Genomic DNA, 23,593 nt, shown 5'->3' with positions numbered 1-23,593 from the left:
CTACCAAGTGCCTTTTAAGGAAGCTGAATCACATATATCACTATTTACACTGGCATCGAAGCATGGGACCCAGTGTTCAAAGCCAGAGCTGGTGAATTAAAGAAGGCAGATGGGTGCTTCACGCATAGATCTCACGACTCCCGGCTTGAAGAGCCCTGCCAGCCATGTGCCCTGGGAAGGAATGGAGGACAAGAACGATAGTGTGTAGTTATGTCCCCACTTCTCATCGAGAAATCCTACAAAAGAGAAAAGAGAAATTTGCCAGAGAGTGGGGCGAGCACAGGCATCTCCACTTGTGCCTGAAAGCCGTTGATGGAAAGCCAACTCCTTCAGGCTGGGAAGGGCATCGGAGGCACACCTCAGCCACCTGCAGTTCAAGTCTGCAAGGGACTATCACTTGTCCTCAAGTGTCATCTGGGCAAGTTTAAAACACACACACACACACACACACACACACACACACACACACACACACACACCCCTTGTATTTATCACATATTTATATATATTTTCTAAAGATTCATTTTATATGTGTGTTTTCCCTTCATGCATGTCTGTGCCTTGTGTGTGTAGTACCAGTGGCAGCCAGAGGAGGGCATTGGATTCTATGGCCCTGTAGTTAAAGATGGTTAATTACTGTGTTGGTATAGGAACAGAACAGGGCCTTCAGAAAGACAATACGTCTCCCTCCCTCCTCTCTTCATTATTATTATCATCATCATCATCATCATCATTATTATTATTATTATTATATAGTTTAAGAAAGGGAAAGGCACTCCCAAGGACTGAAGTTGTCCAGAGAGCTTGGGAAGGTCTGAGGTCTGAGGCTCTGGGCCCAGAGTTCCTTACTGCTCATTTGCACAGCATCTGCTTTCTCCAACACTTGGTGATCTTGACCCCTCCTGACCCCCATCTCGCACATGCTCTGTTTTGCTGCGGGTAACCTGAGGTCAGAGGAATTCCCATCTTTCTCTGTCATTGGTTTCTTACATATTTTGACCTTGGTGCCTCATGAACTCCCTTCTCTGCTGTGGCAATTTTAGGATGTTTCTTTTCCATTCATTTCAATAGTTCTGGGTTCTGTATTCCATCTATAGCTTATGTTGCTAAATTGCTGTTGAGACTCAGCAATCAATGGGCGTGACAGAACCACAGCACACAAAGAGCTTATTCCAACTGGGTCCTTCTGATGGGAGTTATTATTAGTGTATTAGTGAGTGTTCTCATGCCAACTTGACACAAGCTATAGTCATCTGAGAAAAGGGAACTTCAAGTGAGAAAATGCTTCATGTAGGCAAGTCTGTAGGACATTTTCCTAACTATTGATTGATGGGGGTTGGCCCAGTCCACTGTCGGTGGTGCCATCTGTAGGCTGGTGGTCCTGAGGTCTATAAGAAAGCAGGCAAACCATGTGAAGCTAGCCAGGAAGCAGCATCCCCTCATGGCCTCTGCATCAGCTCCTGCCCCAGGTTCCTGCCCTATTTGATTCCTGTCTTGGCTTCTCTCAATGACTAGGACTCAAGCTGTGTAAAGCAAGTAGAGCCGCTCCTCTCTGGAGTTGCTTTTGTCAGAGTGTTTCATCGTCATCACAGGAACATTAGCTAGGACGCTTGGTAAAACCGCAACAACCGTAAGTTCTAAGGTATTACAGTTACTACATTTGATTTCAAGTAAGACCCTGTACTTCCTTTTAAAACACTTATCCATTAACACATATGACGAAACCCTCCCTTTCCTCTGTAAGTCAGCAACACAGTGTGGATTGATCTGTGAGTCCACACACACACACCCTGTTACACAGACAAGTGCTCACTGGAAAGATAACTGTTCAGATAAGAATGTAAGAATAAGTCCAGACAGATCTTAACGTATATTTTTTTTTATTAAATATGTAAAAAGATCAACGCAAGTCAAGTTATTCACATATTCAGAGACAAAAAGCTATCCTACCATGCGACAATAGGTGGGTAATGTAAAATGGACATGATGCATCTGAATAAGACCTCTTCATCTATTATGCCATTACTTATCGATATTTATAATTAACAATACATATGTTTACATTCCTTTCAGTTTACATTTAATATATAACAAAAGCTTTATGGTGTACTATTTAGTAAAAGTAATCTGAATGCATATTAAACCTTAACGGAATAATGGAAACACTCACCAGGAAAGGGAGGAAATCTTGGTTCCCTTCTGGAGTTTACTTCTCTCAGTTCAACAGGGTGTTTGTCTTTTGAACAATTTTTCCTGTTTCTCTACTTAGAATGTGAGCTTTCTCTTCATCCCCTGCTTCGGTCACTTCCAATCTGACAGTGGTAATGGAAGCACTTCCAGCCAACAGTGGGTGTGGGGAAACTGAGGGGGAAAAAAATCAACTTCTTGAGAGGGAGGAGCAGGGACCCATGCTGGGATGCCCGTGGACCCAATGTGATGAGCTGGGGCTGGCCGGGACTTAGAGGACTGTGCATCCTGAATGCAAGGTAAGAGAATGAGTGGGTTCTGCCATCCGTGAGCGGTGGGTGCCCAGAGGCAGGGGTGGAAATAGCTGCGAAGGATTCCCCAAAGCATCCACGGCACCATCTGGGACATAGTACTTCACCAGATATGTAAGATGGGCACACAAACAGGAAGTACAGTTTCTCTCTAAATGGATGAACAGTCTGGCCTGAGCCACTAGGAAAGAGAATGGAGTACACTAGCCAGGGAACATTTTTTTTCAGACATGTGGCCAGTAGGTCTCCAGCTTAGTAGTCCAGGGAGGTGGAGAGGTATAGAGTGCTTCCAGCAAGAGGCATTGGGAGAAGAAAGATCCTGACTCCCCGATACCCATTCACAGGAGTGTGACCATGGAGTCCCCAGGCCTGGGGATTATTAAGATGTCCTGGGCAGGTACAGGAACCATCCAGGTGTCTGTGAATAGCTGCTTATTGTACCTCTTTATAATAGCTATTAAAAAAAAAACAAAAAACAAAGCAAGTGAATAAAAAAAGCTCAGGAGAGCAACAAACCATGAAGCCCGATGCTGCACGGAGCACAGCCACTACAGCGGCCAGGCGTGGGAGGACGTCACTGCGAGGGGGGAGGCTTGCCAGCCTCAGAGAGATGCGCTGCGCGGCAGAGAAGTGAGCAGGAGAGAGAAGGAAGGAGAACCAAACGCCATGGAACATCTGTCCACTTCTGCACAGTGTGTTGTGATCATTTCAAAAATACAAGCCATCTTTTCCACATGGACCTCAGTTACATACAACGCTGCTGTGAAGGTTAATTTTGGAAAGCTTTCTCTGGTGCAAAGCATCAACGCTAGAATTTAAGGTTAGTATCCCATCAATTAATAAAGAAATTTCAAAGCTTTATGATGCATAATTCAGAAATTTATTTTGAGATTTTTTTTTCTTTAAGTGGAAGGTGGGGTGGGCACATTTGTTTCTCGTTTCTCTGCACTTGCTGGCCATATGACCAGTGACAGCAAACCTAAAGCTAAAATCAAACAGAACAAAGGGAGTTAGGAAAGAATACCATCCGTCAAAAGGGGAGGACGGGCAACCATCAGGAAGGAGACTAAGAAAATGTGCAAATATTAGTTAAAAACAAGGAATGCCTTCAATTCACTAATGTTTCCCGTTGATGAATTGCCACGGTCTAGCAAATGTCAGTGACAAGGAGGGCCCCTTGCTGCAGAGAGGGTGGGGTCCTTACTCCAGAAGGTAACGGAGTCATTGGTGTTTTTGTGTGGCCCCACTTCTGCCTTAAAACCATGTTATCAATCAAGTCTTCGCTTCCAACCTGGGCAGTCAACACTGACACAATGCGGAAGGCTGGTATGTAGGGTACGCACCCTCAAGTCCTCCTATAGTATGGATTCCTTAATGTGAATTGGAGGACTTGAGTTGAAGCTCTTATAAGGAGGAAGAGGGAAGAGGCAGGAAGCCTTGTGCCTTCTGAGACCACCCTACCACCCTTTGCAACTGTAGATTGCCAATGACAACATCTTTCGGGGAGTGGACCCCCACCAAAGAAAGGACCCTGAGAAAGAAAATAACAGGAAAACCTGGGGGGGGGGTGTGTGACGGGAGGGGACACATGGAGCAAGGGCAAAGCTGAGATGGTATTGTCCGTGAGCGAATGTCTGAAAACTAACAACTGTGTGTTTGTCTAATCTGCTGCTCTATCAACACTGCTGGGCCCTGAAGTCATAGTTCTGAATCCACTTTTTTCCCTTTAGTGTTGTGAGTAGAGGGAGAAACTGTTTTCCCCATGACACAAGCTACTGTCATATGGCTTTCATATCAAATATCTGTTTCCCTTTGTTCCAATTAATTATCTGACCAAATTTATGAGAGGAGGTTAGACTCGCAAACATCAAAGCACCACAAATTCGCGTGACATCTACTGACACTGGGTTGAAAAATGCCAATATAAATACCATATATCAAATTACCATTGTTTCACACCAGGATAAAAAGGGGTGGTGGTGGTGGTGGTGGAGGTGGTGGTGGTGGTGATGGTGTTGGGGTGGGACATAGTTATGAGGGAGGAGTAGAACCAGTCTTAAGCAGCCAGGAGGTGAAGTTGAAGGTATGTGACCCTATGACCTGGCAGGGAGCTGACCAGAATGGCCATCTGCTAATGCATCTTGGCAGAGGAAGTGGAAGCCAAGAGCAATGGCTGGCGGATGCAAGATCACTGTCAATGGGAATAGGTTGGGAACGGCTGGTTTCTACTGCGCTCCAGGCCACACACGTTCCAATTCTCCGGAAGCAAAGTCCCCACGCACGATGGAAGCGTCAAGAGCTGATGAGACGGTTCAGTACTCCTCCTGCTGCTGGGGCTGCTGGTCATGGGCTTGCTCCTCTGCTTCTGGCTCTTCCGTTTGGCCCTCCTGTGGGATAGGGGAGGAGTTTTAGCTAAACTGGTTTACTTTCAGGCCCTGTGGGGTGTCAGGCCTAATCAGCATGAATCACCTAAACACCAGGTTCTGGAGTCCAACAGCCTCGGGCATAACTCAACACACAAATGCTTCCCAGCTTCCTGGTGTCATCCCCAGATACAGGGATACCTTCACAGCCCAGGGCCATCCAAGGAGTGCACTGAGTGTTAAGAACTCATCTCTTCTTCCAACTGTTTTCCCAGGAAATCTTCACAAAACAAGCTGGGTACTTTGCTCTCCTCAGTGAGAGTCGATATGACAAGCCAGACACAGCCACTCCACAGCCTAGTAACCACAGAGAAGCCTCAAACAGTACCCCAGGCCTCTGCAGATGTATAGGATGCTTGTCCCTCCCCAACAGCCCATCATGCATTGCTTGTGACCTATTTCCTGTTCCTGCTGCCGATGCTGTCATCACCATGCCTGGGGAGTGCTTTTTGTGAAGGAGATGCTTTCTACCACATAACACCAATCCGAGGCAGCCTGAAGACATCAGAGATGCAACCTGTTACTTTCTGAGGGGAAGGAAAGGGGTGAGAACACATCTCACAGGCTGCTGTAGGCAAAGAGGCCCCTTCAGCACTGCGTTAGAAGCTCTGGCTCCAGGACCTTGCCACACATCTTTAGGGCATGTGGGGCCCTATCTGCTTACTTTCTGCTCCTGACTGCGAAGCAGATAGGGTCAGCTTTCCTTCACTTGGCTTCACCTGTCCTATTTATTCAGTGAAGCAGATCACAGGCATCATCTCAGCCTCGGCTTTTGTCACAAAGAATAATTAGTTCTTTACCACCCAAGCAGAAAGGGTGAGACAAACTGAGAATAGTTACTGCCCTCAGGAATGGCACAGGACTTCGAGATGCAGTCTTGCATGCATGCTGGCACATTCGGACGTGTGACATACTGACTCTGGGTCTGCCAAGCCTGTTCTCTTCCTACCTGGCCATTTCCTGTGGGCCAAGGCAAGCCCGTTAAGATCCAATTCAGACAGGACTTCACCCTTTCCCTGTGTGCTGCATCTGCTTTCTGCATCTGTGAGACTCACTTGGAGCCTGTGGTATGTGGGAGCAGATGCTCACAAGGTTTGATCCCCAGCATCACAAAAACAAAACCAAACCCACCCATTTCTCTCAACCTCCCCCAAGGAAACTCACTTGGAATCTTGATGTCTGGAGCCCTTTTCTATTGGAATCTGAGGTTCTTGAGACAGATAGCCTTGTTCAACTGAACTGCATCTCTTCCACATATGCCAAGTGGAAGAAAGTGGATTCCAGAATGGATGACTACCAGCCAAGGCTATACGGTGTTTCCTCAGAGACCATATAATGTTAAGGTTATGTGCACTGACTGTGGGGTTCTCTGCCAAGCTCTGCAATCTGTGACCTGTGAAGCTCTGGGCTTACAGTGCAACTGCTCTACTCACATAGCAAGTTTAAAGTGTGTTTCACTGATCAATTCAACACTGCATTAATTTCCTCTAACAGAGGAACAGGTAAGTTAAAAACTGGTAACTTGCCCCAGCTTCATGTTTTTTTCATAGTATGGTAAACGTGAGCTGTGATCATAATTTCTTGGTGTGAGAATACTTTGAAATATATTTCAAATGTTCAAACAATTAATAGACACTTACCCTTTCTACAGCAGCTGAAAGTACAAAGCGACATCAAATGGAAGACCTGAGACTGATTCTAGAATTGCACTTTCCTGGCTCTTGGTCAATGGCCACATGATTCGGTAAATGTGAGTCCTGACTAGGCCTGTGACCACTGCCACCTCCTAGAACTGTCCCATCTTTGGCAGGTATGGGCAGATATCCCGCTTTCTCTTGTGTCCCTCTGATGCTCACTCATATGCCAGGCCCCAGAGCTTTGCTGTGGCTGCTTTTTTCGCAGCATCTTCTGGCAGGTGCTTTGCCCGCTGTTTATCATGTGGGGTAGTATAGCCTTCTCAGCTTAAGGAGTCAGAACCTTGGCCAACAGTGGCAAACAGGGGGAACTGGCAGTGTGGGAGGTCACAGAGCAGCAGGTGCTGGCCTCAGTCAGAGCAGGAGTCCTCTGCTGTAGAGGAATGTGGGAGAGTCCAGGGTTCATTCCCCACATGAAAAGATACTTCTGGAAGCCTCTCTCCCTAACCCTGCTTTGGTATTAATGGCTCCTGTTCCTCTGGTGAGGCTTCCATCTTTCTTTCTTGCTTCTGTGTATTTGTGCTGGTAACTACTACCCAGCTTACTGTGCAGTCACGCTCTAGCCGGTCCCCTCACCCCACCATGATGGGGATGCTAACTTACTCATCCTAAGCTCTCGGTCTGTCTGCCATTGCTGCCTTTCATACCCTGCCCTCAGCTGCTTGAAGCATACTTTTCTAACATAATTGTTCTTACATGTGGCCTCAAGCATGGGGTGTGCTTTGTGTTTTACAGAGAATCTCATCACCACTGGGAGTTTACTGTGGGATAACAGAATTTTAATCAAGGCCTGAAAGCAGGAGGACAAGACTCCATTAAGCACAGAGCCAGGAACAAGCTGCAGGTCCTTGTTCCTCACCACTAGTCAGGGCTCCTCTCCTCAGGTCCAGGTTGAGGAAGGAGGTGGCTCTGCAGTCTGTAGCTGGAGAAAGCAGCCCCCCCCACCCCCACATACACACACCAGGCTGATGTGTTAGCCATGGGAAACTGCTGGCGATGACGCACACCCATGGAGACTGCTGATCTTCAGGACATGCTTACTGGACAATACTGGTTGGTGTAAATAGCAAACATGCCTGTTTAGCTGCTTTGCTAATGCTTAGAACACTCACAATGCCAGTACAGGCTCCCCAGCCACAGTCTGGTAAAACCTACGCTGAACACAGGACTAGTATAGTATACTGGTGTATCAGCAGATGAACACTAACAATTCTATGGTAGCCCCTGTACTTCTCTAAGTGTTCAGCTGTGAGCATTGCTACTCTTCTTTACTTTTACTCTACCCATCAGAAAGAGGCAGGTTGGGAGAGAGTGTCAAAGGCTGAGCTTGGCCACAATGGATGAAAAATGAGGTCAGAGGTCACCAGAAGCTGATGCTCCTGATCCCTAAACAGGGACACTCAGCCTCATGCCCCCATTTGGTGCCGGCCACTGCTGGCTGCTCTTTTCCCTCCCATCTTGGCTCTGTAACTGCTAATGTCCCTAGTCACAGTTCAACCTCCAACCCAAATGCCATCTTTGTAGTGACGTCTGCTGGGATCTCCAGGCAGTGTGTGTCCCACACAAGTTATTTATGTCTCCTTTGTCACATTTATCACAATCTGCCACATTTTCCACTCAGCTGAGTCCCTGGCTGTCTCCCTCCTTAGGCCCGTGAGTTCCTCTGAGGTAGTAGCTGTATCTATCTCTGGATAAGTAGAATTTCAAGACCAGTGGAGTGCACAGATGCCCCAGTGACAGAAACAGACTGTCTCAAAAAAGTCAGTCTTAAGTTCATTTTAACTGTAGCTTCCATGACAGTACCTCAGGAAATGAGCAATTTGTCAGCTGGCATACCTCTGCTAGCTGGCATACCTCAGCAAGCTGGTAGGCAGGCAGCCAGTGATTAAGCCAAGATACCTGTGGCCCAAGTTACATAAGGAGAAATATATTGAGGATAGTAAAGAGGCACTGTATTCCTGGTGACCAGTTCTCGAAACTTCCACTAGGCTTCTACACTTCAAAGCTGAATGACCTGATCACTGCTCTACACTGGAGTTTTACATCTACACATCATATTCTGGGGTTGCTTGACTCGAGGAGGCAGTGACCAGTTACCAGCAAAAAGAAAAATGGAAGATCCCCCAGTCGATACTCCTCCTGGGAAGTCAAGCCATGCTCAGACAGCTTAGTGGAAGAGCACACATGCAATCTAGCCTTTGATTCCTCAGCCCATCTTCCCCCTCTGGGAAAGCCAGACAGCCAGACACCTCTGCCATCTCAGGTGCTTACACATCCTCACGCTAAGAGCCTTAAGCAAAACAGAGGTATTTCTTCCTGGACTCCATACTCTTCAGATCCACACAGGAGCACAGACCTGCCCTCCACTCAGGGGTGGGGATGACCTGGACATAGAACACAACACTGGGACAAAAGGAGGATCTGAGGGTTGCGGGTGGGAGCGTGTAACGACACCGAGGCCACTGAGCATGTGTTTCCAGAGGGAAGCCCTAAACGGTAGGCAGCCTCTTTCTTAGACTCACTCCTAGTGCTGGCTGTGCTTTAGGGCAGCTGCCACGGGAGCAGGACCCATGCTCCTCAGAGATAAAGGCAGATGCTTGAAGACTCCAAAGTTTCTTGGATGACTCCTTGAGCCTTCAGCAGGGAAGCAGACCGGAGAGTGGGCCAGTGTGCACACACATGCTTGTGCACAGCATGGCACACATCCATCCAGCATGGTGTCTGTACACACATCTTCCCTTTCTTACTGTAGAAATGAGGCCTAGAAACCTTCGTCTTGGGTCTTGTCCCACCTGCAGCAAGAACTCCTGGTATACTGCGGATCAAATGCCTTATTCCCCATGGGAATCTCTTCCTGATATCTCATAGCCTGATATCTCGTGGGAATTTTCCAGACACAGAGTTACAATGTAATGTATCCTGAAGTAGAAACACTAAGCCAGGGACTGCATGTGAAGACACAGCTTCAGCAACACACAGAGTTGAAGTCTGTGTCCCTTCTGGATAATACTTGGCTCCTCTAGCTCTCTTTCTGGCTGTGGGATGGTTAAGTGGGTATGCCCATGTCCACGTCTCTCTTCCTTAACACATTTCTCTTCGCTTGATGATAATCCAAGGGCTAAGGTGCTGCACAGTGGTAAAGCCTGTTCCCAGCATGCACAAGACTGAGTTTAATCTTCAGTACCAATGCCCCCTCCTCCACCCCTCCCCAAATAGAGAAGGGACAGAGAGCTCAGGATTCAGACTCTAGTTGCTTACAAAGTACTGAAGCTCTTTTCTCTCTTTCCCTTTATCTAGAAAACAGGACACTATGTACTTGATACGATTCTCATGAGAGTTAAAGCATCTGCTAAAGAACTAAAACACAAAGGCCCAGGCGTCAGCTCAGACTCCAGGCATCTCAGTCAGGGTCTCGGTAACCCATTTGGCCTTGCTCACTGATGGCGCTTTATGCACGAGTGTTCCTGGGCCATCTGCTCTGTAACCATGCCCACAGTACAAGAATTGTAGGTGGCAAGGTACACTAGTGTGCAGGGGACTGGAACAGCAGAAAGAAACCGAGTGTAGACTTCTAGGAAGGGCCTCCTCAAGCCATTCCCTGGAGGACAGGAAAGTTCCTGCCCCAGGCTCACCTGCCTATCCAGCAATTCAATGGTGTCACACAATTCACCAGGCCACATTCCAACACCGGGTCTCCTCCCTCTTGGGATCAGTTCTGGCTTTGAGGAAGGTTTCCTTCCAGCCACGAGGGCACTGCTGGGAAGATCTAAGCACGCCTGCTGGCCTTGCTCCTGCTAGCACCCGCCAGCACAGATGGCAGCCACACACACGCAGTCTCATGTGGTGTGCTCATCTGATGTCATCTCAAGCAAGCTTTAGAGGCAGCCACTGAAACTGAGGTATACCTCAGTACGTCTACAGTGGTCCCAGGCACACTACAAACCAGCCTCCACTCGGAGAGCCACATTTGATGAGATCATCATGGCCCCGGGAATTAACTGGGCAGAGTCCCAAGGTTTCGAAATCCACATTTTGAGCTTCTAGTAACCAAGAAAGAAGTTACCAAAAACAATTTGAGAGAAAAGAAAGCAATGGTGGGGAGTTCCCAAGCACGGCACGGTTTCCTGCACGGATGGAAGTTCCCAAGCATGGGACAGTTCCTATAGCCGATGGACGTTTCTATGCTAGCACTTTAAGGCACACGTGGAACAAACATCTGCCTTTGGCTGGAATAAGAACATGAACTTTCTGGCAGCTCACTAACGCTCTGTGGGGATACTAGCACATGTGACTCTCCATAGTTCCCTCTGAGCACCCACAGGCCTCCAGGGCAGAGTGCCAAATACTTCACCAGCTTTGACCTAAGGTAAGGAGAAGCTGGACACCCAGCCCTGGCCTCTTGTCTCCTCCAATCCAGCTCTGTAGAAGGGGAAGCTTCAGTAGGTCTCTCACTTCCGCCTCGCTCGGGCCAGGCTCTCCCTCCTGCACATACAGACTGTTCTGACTCAGCAGTGTTTCTGTATCCTGACTGTCAACTCTTGGTCATAGTGTCCTTACTGACCCTATTGCCTGGTCTCCGCAGTCCTCCACACTCCTCTCTTCTTCCCTTTTTCTCTTCCTCTTCCTTCCCCTCTCCTCTTTTTCCCTTTTGTTGTTGTGCTGCCTTTTTGAGACTGGGTCTCACTATGAAGCCCTGGCTGGCCTGGAACTTGCTACGTAGACCAGACTGGCCTTGAACCCACAGAGATCTACCTGCCTCAGCCTCCCAGGTTCTAGGATTAAAGGCACATGACACCAAGCCTGGTTTCCATTTTTTAAAACAAAACAAAACAAAACAAAACAAAACAAAACAAAACAGGGTCCCATGTAGCCCAGGATAGCCCTGCATTCACTTTGTCTTCTTCACACTCCTGCCTGTTCCACCCTGCCCAGCACAAAGCTGGGTCTTCCCCTGTACACTTAAGTAGTGGCAGGTCCTACCTACAGAGAAGTCTGTCTGTAATAAAATTAGATGGCTATGGGGCTCTCAGGGATGGGAAAAAATTGTTTTCTCACTTAACCATCCTCAGAAAGCAGGTCTTCATACAAATCTTACTGCCCATTTGCTCAGTGAAGTGCTCTGTGTGTTTCAGTCCCAGTCTCTGCCTCTACCCAACTCCTCCCAAGTTAACTGGTGGATGCACATCCCACAGGCGAGGCAGAATAGGGCTTGATGACAAGCATATTTATTTCTCTGGGACCATCAAGGCTGCCAGCTATGTTCTAACATCACCGAGACCCCAGGGAAGTATTTAAGATGGCCAGGTGTGCTGCACTTTGAACTCAGGAGCCAGGGGCTCCGCACACCCACCTGTTCATCGGAAGCGTAGAGCACTTCCATTAGTCGCTGCACGAGGTCATCGTTCTCCTGCCCATGTTCTTGGCACAGCAGCTCAATCTCTCTCAACTTCCCGAAGTAGAAATCCCTCTCCTTCTCCACACCTTCTAGGGCGAGTTTCAATGAATGTACCTGCAGGAGAGTGGGGTAGAGTAAGAAAACCCCCAAGTAGAGTAAGAAATACCCAACCAGCTATGTCTGTGTACGATGGAAAACACACGGAGCCGGACACACACAGGAATGGAAGCACAAGTGTAAGGGAGAAGCAACAGGCTTGGCGGCCAGTCTCAGGAGCATGCTGAGTGTTCGCTACTAGAGAATTTATTAGGTAGTTGGGGTCTTCCATTCACCTGCATACCTGGACTTAGACAAGCCTTTCCTCTCTTGGTAACATGTGCTGAACCACATCTTGTTGCTATGATCTAGAATGTCTGTCTCTCCCTACAGTGTGATGGTCTCACGGGGCAGGGCCTTTGGGAGGTGAATGAGATCTGTGTATGAAAGATGCTTAGGGATCCTTCTCAGCATGGGGAGACCATGAGGACTAGGGCTTGGCTAGACAACTGATCTGCTGACATCTTTTAAAAAGTTTTTACTTATTCACTTTATATCCCACGCACTGCCCCCCTCCCAGCCACCCCGTCCCATAACTCTCCCCCGTAACCCTGTTCCCTTCTTCTCTGAGAGGGTGAGGGCCTCCCTGGGTATCCCCTGACTCTAGCACATCAAGTCTGTGAGGCTAGGTATATCATTTCCCACCGAGGCCAGACAACTGATGGGCTGATATTTTGATATCAGACCTCACAGCCTCCAATGGTAAGAAAGAAAATTCTGTTGCTCACAAGATACCCAGCATAGGGTATTTTATTACAGCATCCCAAACAGACTCAAACACTCACTCATAGTCTACTGATTAGGAAGGTAAGAGACTTAGTGTTTTCTTTTTTTTTTTTTTTTAAAGATTTATTTATTTATTATATGTAACTACACTGTAGCTGTCTTCAGACATTCCAGAAGAGGGCACCAGATCTCGTTACGGATGGTTGTGAGCCACCATGTGGTTGCTGGGATTTGAACTCTGGACCTTCGGAAGAGCAGTCGGGTGCTCTTACCCACTGAGCCATCTCAGCAGCCCGACTTAGTGTTTTCTAAGTGACCCTTTCTTTCTTCAGATCACTGGTATTAAAAGCCACTCCTCAGATGCTGAGTCAGAGCAGATGCATGCTGCCATCTCGAGGGCAGATCTTGGTGCACAAAGATGGGGCAGGGGTGACAATGGGGGAGGCTAGCTATGACAATCTGCCTCTGTTTGTCCAGCTCTGGTGGCTCTGTGTTATCACTGGAAGGGGAGGGTGGGTTTAGGGACCTTCTGGAGTTGTGAAGTTTCTAACTTCTGGGTCAGTGCAAGTTCTGGGCCAACAACCAAGGCAGGACCACATTGGGGTGGTATCAGTTCTGAAGAAGGGGGGGGGGGCTTTTGACTTTTAAATCTTAGGATGCAACTCTCTGACAGCCACGCACAGGTTCAAACTATGCCCTGTTTCTGGTCCCTGAGAACCTCCTCTTTTGTAATACTCTGTTTACATTTGTGTAGAGCAAAAATTCTAAATGGTGGATCATGACCCTGCAGTGGGTTATGTAACTGAATGTGTGTGTGTGTGTGTGTGTGTGTGTGTGTCTTACAAAAAATATCTGGTACTAGTAGAAGTCTGTGGTGTTCAACAGTTAAAATTTATTAGAAACCAAATGCACAGTGGATGTGAGGTGCAACTCCCCTGTGCTGCACCACATGCCTTCACTGATGCTTTGGCTTTGAACTTTGACGCTTTGCATGAGCATGCTCTTACGCCACACATAGCCAGCCAACAGGAGATGCCTCAACTCAGTCACTGCACACACCGTTTGGACAGAAACTTGATGCTCTAATTACAGAAAACAAACACCAGCACCCCTAGTTTATCAGACTAGTTTACCTGTGTGGCACTGTTAGATGAAGCAGCACCTGTGTTTAGTATGCAAATTTGCTTGCTTTTGCTTTTGAGACAGAGCCCGGTCTGGCCTGGAACCCACTGAGGTCCACCTACCTCAGCCTTTTGAGTCCTGAGATTAAAGTGTGTGCCACCATGTTAACTCCAAAGGATAAAATAAAAATTCTTTATGCTTTATTATCAGTTAATTTGCTTTGTATACCCTTTTATGGTCCTATAAACCTAGGGTCATTGGAAATTTCTAGAGCAAATGGCACTGTGGAAGAAATGAAGTCTCATGGTTTTCTTTAGGTGAAGTTTGCATATATATACATAAACATACACACACACATATATATATATATACATACATATACATAAATATGTCTTTATACATTATTTTTAAAAGTAATCACTTTTGAGGTACAAAATCTAAATCTCTTCTGTGTGTGTAAGTGTATGTGTTAATAGGTTGGGCCTTTGGTATATTACCCCTGCAATTACTGACATTTAAACACATACTGGTCCATGCAACCATTCCTTTACCCTATATCGAGCAAACAGATCTATGCAGGAGTCTATGTAGACCTCACAGGTGCCCTCATATAGCTACTTGAGAAGGTGAGAAGGTTTAGGTTAACCCTGAATTTTCATTCCTTTTAAGACAACATATCAGCAAAAATACAAAGTGACCAAGCTTGCATTTCAGGTAGAAAAAAACCTCCCCTAATTCTAGACGCTGTCTCTGAGCTTAGCTGTAGAATCCCTCCCAGCTCTGCACTGAGTCAGGCAGATGGATCATAGAGTGAGTGCAGCACCCCCAAGCCAAGCAGAGGCATGACATTAGCTCCTTTCCACAGATGCAACTTCAATGAGGGATTATTGTGGCCTGCATTTTGGGAATCAGAGGGCATCACTGCACAGGTGGCACAGCAGAGGGTAGGGTTTGTGACAGCAGAAGCCAATAGGAGCCAGCAGTTGCTGCCTGTTACACGGTGCTGGCCAGGCAGTAGGACCCAGACCAGAAGTGGGGTTGGGCTAAACCCTTCAAGGCCTACCTACCACAGTCAGCACCCTGCTTCTTCCAGCTAGGCCTCAGCTCCTAGTTTCCACAATCCCCCCTAACAGCACAGGATGGGGCCGTATTCACATTCAAATCACAGCAGACACGGAGTTAACCTCCAAAGTCCAGGCTTTGCCTCTGGATACAGCACGTGGTGGCTTCTGTGGAAGTATTCGATCTGAGCTGGACCAGACTGGTATTACTGATGTATTAGAGAAGGACCTGTCAACACCTCCCACCCACATAAACACTGGTGGCAACTGGGCATGATGGTGCACACCAGTAATTCTGGTAAATAAGAGTTAAGAGACTGAGGCAAGAGAATTGATTTGAGTTCAACACCAGTTTGGGCAACAAAGCAAAGAAAAAAAAATTCTTGCCAGTAGCTACTTTAAATGATCAGAGGTCAGGTGGCAAATTCAATTCCATTTGGATGGAATTATAGACGAATGCCAGTCTCTCTCCTTACAGGTCACAGCAGATGGGTAGGTGGCAGAGGCCGAGAAAAGTCAAGTTCAAAGGCCCCATAGTAGAAGCTTCCTTCCACAGTTTTCCGAACTCTTCCCAGGCATGTCCACAGACTGTGTGTGTCCTCCCGGAGGCGCCGGGACCACAGTGACTCCCATCTACTTCCTGCTGGCTAACCCACTGACCAGGAGGCATCCCGTCTCTAATCTTCTGTTTATGCCTCTTCCTCCCTCCACCTCTGATTCACGGCTATCACTGGAATTGCGCACCGCAGCGTGCTTTTGTAGTACTTCACGGGAGGCTCCCTGAGTAAAGGAACTGGGCCAAGCAAATGAAAGTTCCTTAGGTTTATGACAGTCGTCACTTTCTCTGTTACCACCATAAGTCATGGTCCTGCCTCTGCATTTCCACTCCGCTCTTCCTTCTCCCTGTGTTCTCAGTTTCAACACTGGGACACTTGTGTGGCCACCCATGAGCCTCAGGGCCTTCCTCCTGGGGGCTTCACAGGTGGGCACCCAGACTCAGGTCACCAGGAAAACCAACTTGGATTGAGAACTTAGTATCTGCCTAGGTTAGGTTGTGACTCACCTGTCCTCTGAAGGATGGAGTGGAGGTGGAGGAGGTGGGTATATTCGACCTCCTCAACAGTAAGGTATTGGGACAGGAAGCAGAGGGAAGCCTCTCTCAGAAGTACTCTGGGAAGGACAGCAGGCAGACTATTCCCCTCTCCTGTCCCTCTGTCCTCTCCTGAGTGGCCCTAAAAACTGACAAGGCCTTTTGGAAACAGACCCTCTGCATGTGATTTCAGAGTTTACAGAGCTTAGAGCCAGCCCCAAGGAGAAGAAGTGCCTGTCTAGTGTAGGCCACAAGGTACCAGGGACACTAAGGGACCGGAGGTTTCCACGTGGTCAGAATTTGGGCCACTGTGGCGTATGGAGGAGAGGGAGCAAGGATAGCGACAGGAACCTGAGCATGAGCTTCTAATGACTGAGGAAAAATTCGAGTTGCTTTGGGAAGGATCACAGATCTAGAGTACGATGAACTCAGGCTTGACTTCTACCAGGTCACTAAGGCTTGTGTGGAGTCTTAATCTTGTGGCCTGAGGCTCATTCTTGTTTTTTGTTTAATCTGAGCAGCAGTCATTACTGAAAACCGGCTGGCTCCAACAGGAGATGGGCAGGTAACAGAACATTCCACAGTTATCCAATCCGAGTCCAAAGGTGGCCTAAGACTTTGCCTTAAGTGCTACCTCAAGTGCTAGTGTTTCTAACTTGCAGCACCCTTCAGGCCTCTGCAACAAACTCCCGAGGAGAGCGCACACTTTCCAGACTCCTGCCTTAGCAAGCAGAAGACTCATGACTAGGACAGACTCGGCTGTCACAGATTCCTTCACAATCACAGGTCCCTGCTGCAGGAAGCAGGTGGCTTCTACAGTGGGGACAGCACTGCCCAGTGTTTTATTATTCTTAAGCTGTATAAAAAAATTAGGCATTACAAGTTAGAAAACATACCTATGCCTCTGGACCAAGTCCAGGGTCTCTTGCTTGCCAGATCTGTGTTCTACCACAAAGCCACACCCCACTCCTGTACTTACTTAAGGTTTCAAGTTGGAAATGTCAGTTGGTATAGCTAGGTGTACCATAATTGTAAGGGGCTATTAGGGCAGAGGAAATGTCTACTTAACACACAGCCGTTGTTCAGGCACCTTACTTATGCCACCGTAGGGGACTGGTGTTTTATTTAATTTTAGTACTAAGCTCTGCTGTCAGTAGCTTTAAATGAGGGCATGGCGTCACCCATTTTGCTATTGTTATACCATGGGAGTGAAGCATGGTCTCCATCACATAAAACAGGCTCAACCACTAGATGCTGAAAGGAAGGAAGGGATGGAGAGGGAGCCAGCTGAACTCTAAGGCAGCCATAACTCTTTTTAAACTGACCAGGAGTGGGCAGGCTAGGCCTGGAATTCAGGATGGGCCCTGAGGAACAGGGAGCCAGGAATGCAGGGCAGCCTGCATCAGGCTGTGTCACATCCCACAGCCTCATGCTTGGCGCCAAGCTTTGTGACTAATACTGCTCGTCACCGGCTTCTTGAGCAGGTCCTCCTAGTCTCACTGACTGTCTTGCCTTCTCTCCCTTACCCCAGGCCTGCCGGTGTGACCTCCTCACCCCTCACACACAGCACTGCTTCCCAAGACAAGGGTGGAGGCGATGAATTACCTGCTCATTGAGCTGTATGACCTGCGTTTCTAAATCTTTGTCAGATCTGGATGCAGAGCCACTGGATGAAGCCCTTTTGGCAGACGAGGGGCGAGAAGGTGTGGATCCTGGCTTAGATGCAGGACTTGACTTAGCCGCGCCTAGAAGCAAGCAGAATACATTATGAGTACAGTCAGCATGAGAGAAGATTTTCAGATACACTGCAAATGCATGATATAAAATGAGCTTCCTAAAAACCACAAGCAATGTGGCAACCCCTCCTCAATGCAGTCAGAGCATCAGCTTCAGAAAAAGCCACAGTGTAGAGCCTGGGGCAATAATGCACTGAGCCTGGACAGCAGCTGCTCCAGTGAGCAGGTTAACCCTTTCCCTCCAGGCTTCAGAGCACAGCTACAGTGAACCTGAGTAAGAGGAAAGACTGTGGGGGCTTCGGAGATGGTCAGTGAGTCAATCCTTATTGTCCAAGCCTGAGGACCTGAGTTCAAATCCCAAGAACCTCTCTGAAGCCAGATGTGATAGCCCAGGGCTCCTACCGTAAGACAGGAGGTAGAGACAGGCTCACTCTGTGACAAACATGGAGAGCCCTGTCTCAAGTAAGAGAGAATTTGAGGACCAACACCCTAAGTTATATTTTGTCCTCCACCTATGGTGCATGTATGTATGTGCCCTGACACATGACCGTATAAAAACACATATCACATACACATGAACGGTTAAAAGTAAGTGACAGGAAACGTTCTTTAGTCACCACAAATGAGCAAAGGCCCCATGACAGGTTCATACTTTCGAAGAAACACTGGCACACAGGTATGCGCTTTCTTGTACAGTACACTCTGTAAGGAAAGGACAGAACAGTGACATCTACATAGTAATGAGCACTCTGAGGTCTACTCTTGGCTTCTAAATGTCACCCTTCAACAAAAGGGCTTCTTGCAAAGCTGCTGATGGTGAAGAACTAGAAAGGTGAGCGCAGGACAGCTTGTGGCAAGACGTGAAGACGCTCAGGGCAAGGGGCACAAGACCAGCTTGGCGGGGGCAGCCTGCTTAGCATGAGGAATGATGGCCGTAAGTTATGAAATGCCTTGGAATGTGACGTCTATCAAGCCATGGGGAGGGAGGGGGTAAAGGGCTTATAAACTGACCACCAGGGAAAGCCGAGGAACTGCTAGAAGACAGATATGTGGTACCCGAGTAGAGAGAAAACTCCAGAGCTGTTCCTGAACGGGTGCTGAGGCTTTAGATGGGAGATGTGACATGTAAAAAGAGGGCCTTCATAGCTGGAGGTTTACAAAGTTCCTAATAACGGCACACTGTTATTTCAGGTGAGCCTTCACTCACTGGGCACACAACCTAGAGTGGAATTACCATCTAGAACCTAGCACAGGCATAGGAATGGCTTCTGCAGCCAAAACAGAAGCAGCTAGGTTTACACAAAGAAACCGGTGTACTTCAGAGTAGGAGCCGGCCGCTCTTCGGGCATGTGCCCTCAGCCCTTAGCTGTTGTTAGGACACAGTCCCAGACAGGCAACACTTCTGCGTCTCTTGTCCACACAGGATCTCCTGTGTGTTCCCTCTCCCCAATTAAAATTTCCACCACGATCTTTCATCCTCTCCCCTTCCAGAATGTTGTTAGAGGGCAAAGAACATGTCTTACGCATGTCAGCAACCCCAGTGCCTTGTAAAATGTTAGGCTAAATACATTTTGGTAAAGGAACAACTTTAGATAAATAGATAAACAGGCAATTAAAACTTGGTTTGTGGTTTCCAACTTCAGTTTCCAGTCTTTCTGACAGAGGCAAGGGATTCTAAAGGCGGGCAGGCAGCAGCAGCAAGTCTCAACCAACACCCTAATTACAACGTAGCCAACAGAAAAGCTGTAACATTTATAAGATGTGTCTTCAGGTGCCCGGAGTCACTGGTTACAAATGGGAGTCATCCACACCTCTGGGAAGTCTTAACAATGTCACAGCCTTTAAAAAATATGCCCTTTTGTTACAACAAGGGGAAAGGAACCTTCTTTCAAAGCACAGGGAAAGGGCCAACAGACTTGAGATGATTAGATATGAATGACCTAAATCAGTGTGCATTCTGACAAGGGCAATCAGTGAGCCCAGAGACCTCACTAAGTACAGAGCAGGCTCAGGGTACCTGGGAAGTGTGGTTTGCTTAGAATGGACAAACTGCTGTAAGAGCCTTTCTCTCTGGAGAGGCCCACACAGAATTCTAGAACCTGACTTCCCAGTTCTGCTGCACAACTCCTTAGGCTGTAGAACAGACTAGGGAGGAGCGACAGGGAGTATGAGACCTTCTCAGACAGCCACCAGCCTAGTAGCAGGGAAGACCACTTTTGCAATGATAAAGCCCTTTCAGTTTTAACAAGATTGGCATTTGAATAGATAGGAAGTCTAAGGGAAAGGTTACAGAGAGCTGCTTATCTAAAAACTCATATTAAGTGTCTGCCGTGGCCATGCACAAGGACTGCTAAAATGATAAAGGTACAGCCTCTCCCAGAGAGACAGTCACCTAAGATTCCCCAGGTATGGTACCCTCTTGGCCTTCTTGGGAACAGGCCAGTGTTCTGGGATGCCATACCTGTCACACTGGGGCTCTATCTCCTCTGCATGCAGTGCCCCTCTTCTCCCCATGTCTGATCTGTCTCCTTTGAGTAACTAGGCCCTCCATCCTTTCTTCAGGTCTCAGCTTGTGCTGCCGAGACCCCTGGAGGGCACAGTGACTTGAACTTTTTCCCGAGAGGCTGTACCTACTACACAATTGTGGTGACACCCGAATGCCTTGTCTTGCACTGGACATAACTCCATCAGGCTGGAACTGCATCTGTTTTGTTTGTCACTGATAAGTACAGCGAGTGCAGTGCCCGACTTGGATGCTGTCTGCACGGCCAGAACACCCAGCAGAGACAGTGAACCAGCGGTGACACACAGAAGCTTTGAGGTACTGATGCCAACGTCAAAGTCACTGACTGGAAGAGCCAACAAGAAAGAAACCATTTGGGCGTCAGCCTTCCGGCTGGGTCCTCCCTCTGTTTTCTTTCCAGGCCCCTTTTGTAAGTTATGATGTGGGGTTCTTTCCACGTGGAATCTGGCCAGTCCGCTGACAGAGTGAGTACAGTCAGCTGATGTCTGGGTTATGAGCCAGGTGGCTGGTGTCGAGCTGTCCATATCTCTGTCACTGGCCTCTGCTCACAGAAGGGCCTTCCTAAGAGAGTGCATATACACTTCTCACTCCAGGCAGTTCTCCCTAAGTAGGTCATCAAAATATGTGGCAGTGACTAAGCTCAGGTTACCAGGAAGTCATGGCCTTACACTTTGACATCAGTTCCAAGAGAAAAGAACAGAGAAGAGAGAGAAGGCTATTAAAGGTTGTCCACGCAGAGCTCCCACTAACTGTGACTTCAGGGTACTGTCAAAATGAAGTCTGAAACAAACTGAACTGTTAGCTACAGAGGGGAAGGACCATTGCAAAGGGACAGAGGCTGGGGTGACACACATGGCTCATGGGAGAGGTCAGAGCTGGTGGTTGTGGGGCTGTAGTTAAACTGCCTTTGCTTGTGGGAACACACTCTCACTGTGGCCAGAGCTCAGCAGAACCTCTCTGTGGGTCTGGTTCTCCCAGCCCATGGGCTCAGCCTTCACAAAGCACTGGTTTCTTGGACCCTAAAGGCCAGCTGGGACCCAGGAACCAGGCCTTTCACGCTGTATCATCAGCATCCCTCAGGGAACCCCAAGATGAGAAGGAGGAAGGCATGAGAGTCAGACTTGGAGCTGCCAGCTGCTCCACCACCTACGTATACACACACATGCATATGTACTTTCTCACACATACACACACACTCTCTCTCACATACTCTGTCACACCCATTCACACACTTATTCACACACACATACCACACATACTCACACACACGTACATGCTCTCTCTCTCTCACATATACACTCTCTCACATACTCTGTCAAATTCATTCACATACCACACACACACACACACAAATACTCTCACATATACAAACTCTCTCTCACATACTCTGTCACACTCATTCACATACCACACACACACACACACACACACACACACACACACATATACTTTCACACATACAAACTCTTTCTCTCTCATACTCTCAGCCACACTCATACACATACTTATTCACACATACTCATTCTATCGCTCTCACTCTCATACACACTGTATCACATACACACTCTTTCACACATGCATGCTCTCCCTTTCTCTCACACTCATAGATACACATATTCTCTCATACACTCATTTACACTCATATATACACACACACTCACAGGGAGGGGGCGGAAGCACAGCTCCCACATGGAGGACATGGAGTAGAGCACACATTTGAAAAACCTAGTAACAGATCAAAAGGACTTTTCGCTTGATATTTCAAATGAGGGAGATTGTTTGGAAAGAAGCAGATAGAGAAAAATCAATGACAAACGAGGATGTCGCCCTAGTGATAAGCACGAAGTATAGAATAAGGACATCTTAGCACCACATTGCGTACAAGTCTGAGTGTCACATGTCAGCTCCTCGTCAGGAGGCTGCAGAGTGGGTGCTTGACTAATAGGGACAGACTTAAGGACCCACGTGTAACTCACACACCCAGAGAGACACTTACCCTCATGTACCTCACACACCCAGAGAGTCATCACACGCAAAGGACCCTCATGTAACTCACACACCAAGAGAGACACCACACGCAAAGGAAGACAGTTGTGATCTTTGGCTTCCTCTCGTTCGCTGACGCCATTGTTTCTTTTCCGAGTACTGCAGTAAGTAGGTAGTGCCTTCAAGTTCACCTCAGCTCAGGATACTCTGCTTCTTTATTAGCCAAGCCCTTTTTCCTCTTTTACTTTAAACAACCACACTCTAAAGTGTATCTAGCTTCCAGGTCCAGGTATTTTTTTTCTTACTTGCTGGGACCAACCATCCTAAGGATGTTATCAAGGAAATGTAGCAATCTGTATCTGTAGTTATAATCCAGTTATGTAAGCTAATATTTGTTTTTCTAGCCTTCTCAGGTGCTCCCGTCACCTCATCTAGTGGCCAAGCCTGGCTTTAGAGGCCGAGGTCCTCAATGGTGGCTGCCTTCTTTGCAGCCGAAATGCTCATCCTGACTAGCGAATCTGCTGCTGTATCTTCCCAGGTCTTATGCTTCAAGCGTGCACACGTGGAAACCATCCTGACTTTTCAAGGCCATGCAGTCACCCTGACTTCAATTCAGATACAGATTTTTTTTTCCCTTACAGCTATCAAACACTTCAGTTTCTTTCAAGCTACATTTGATGGTGTCCTGAGACCATAATTAGCAGTAGCTCTGTTTCAGACACAATTGTCCTGCCCGTAAGCTTTTCTACACCCCTTTAATTTTCCCTTTCAAAATAAAAAGGGGGTTCAGAAGCAGAGGAAAATGGACATAATCTCTGGCCGAGCCCCTGTAATTCTCAAGCACTTCCCCACCGGAGATGGACATGATTCACAATGCCTGTCTTTGAGCAGTCCCATCTTAATGAATGCTTTTAGGATTTGGGGCATAAATATGATTCTAAGATATTTTAACCACGGTTGTAAAAAGGAGTGAGTGGCTTGATTCAGTGTCTTGATGGAGTCAGAGCATCGCTGTGTCTAATGTCTGTAATTAGTAGCTTGCTTGATGTGTATGGAAAATGCTGCATTTTGGAGAAAGGAGGCTGGGTAAAGTTCAGAGAGGAGAAAGAAGCAAACGAAAGCAGTGCCGTCGTCTCTTCTCTCCCTGGCCAGTGCTGTCTATCTCTTCTCTCCCTGGCCAATGCCGTCTATCTCTTCTCTCCCTGGCCAGTGCCGTCTATCTCTTCTCTCCCTGGCCAGTGC

The 23,593-nt window shown here is 47.6% G+C and overlaps 1 protein-coding gene across 5 annotated transcripts in view; it reads right to left on the bottom strand.

The window, feature by feature from the left end:
• Window positions 1-1,863: 1,863 nt before the first annotated feature.
• The window catches only part of Mapre2 (microtubule associated protein RP/EB family member 2), a 135,678-nt gene continuing 113,948 nt past the window's right edge, over window positions 1,864-23,593 (bottom strand). For all 5 annotated transcript variants that reach the window (XM_021150602.2, XM_021150604.2, XM_021150601.2 and 2 more), the window contains 3 exons: window positions 17,711-17,850; window positions 11,966-12,124; window positions 1,864-4,885 (listed from right to left, as the gene is read on the bottom strand). In XM_021150602.2, the coding sequence (XP_021006261.1) occupies window positions 4,811-4,885; window positions 11,966-12,124; window positions 17,711-17,850 (374 nt within the window). In that variant the 3' untranslated portion in view covers window positions 1,864-4,810. The remainder of the gene's footprint in view (window positions 4,886-11,965; window positions 12,125-17,710; window positions 17,851-23,593) is intronic.

Source organism: Mus caroli, chromosome 18, assembly GCF_900094665.2.
Source record: "Mus caroli chromosome 18, CAROLI_EIJ_v1.1, whole genome shotgun sequence".
NCBI lineage: Eukaryota > Metazoa > Chordata > Mammalia > Rodentia > Muridae > Mus > Mus caroli.
The sequence above is the reverse complement of the archived record's forward strand: the minus strand, read 5'-3'. Positions and strand labels throughout refer to the sequence as shown.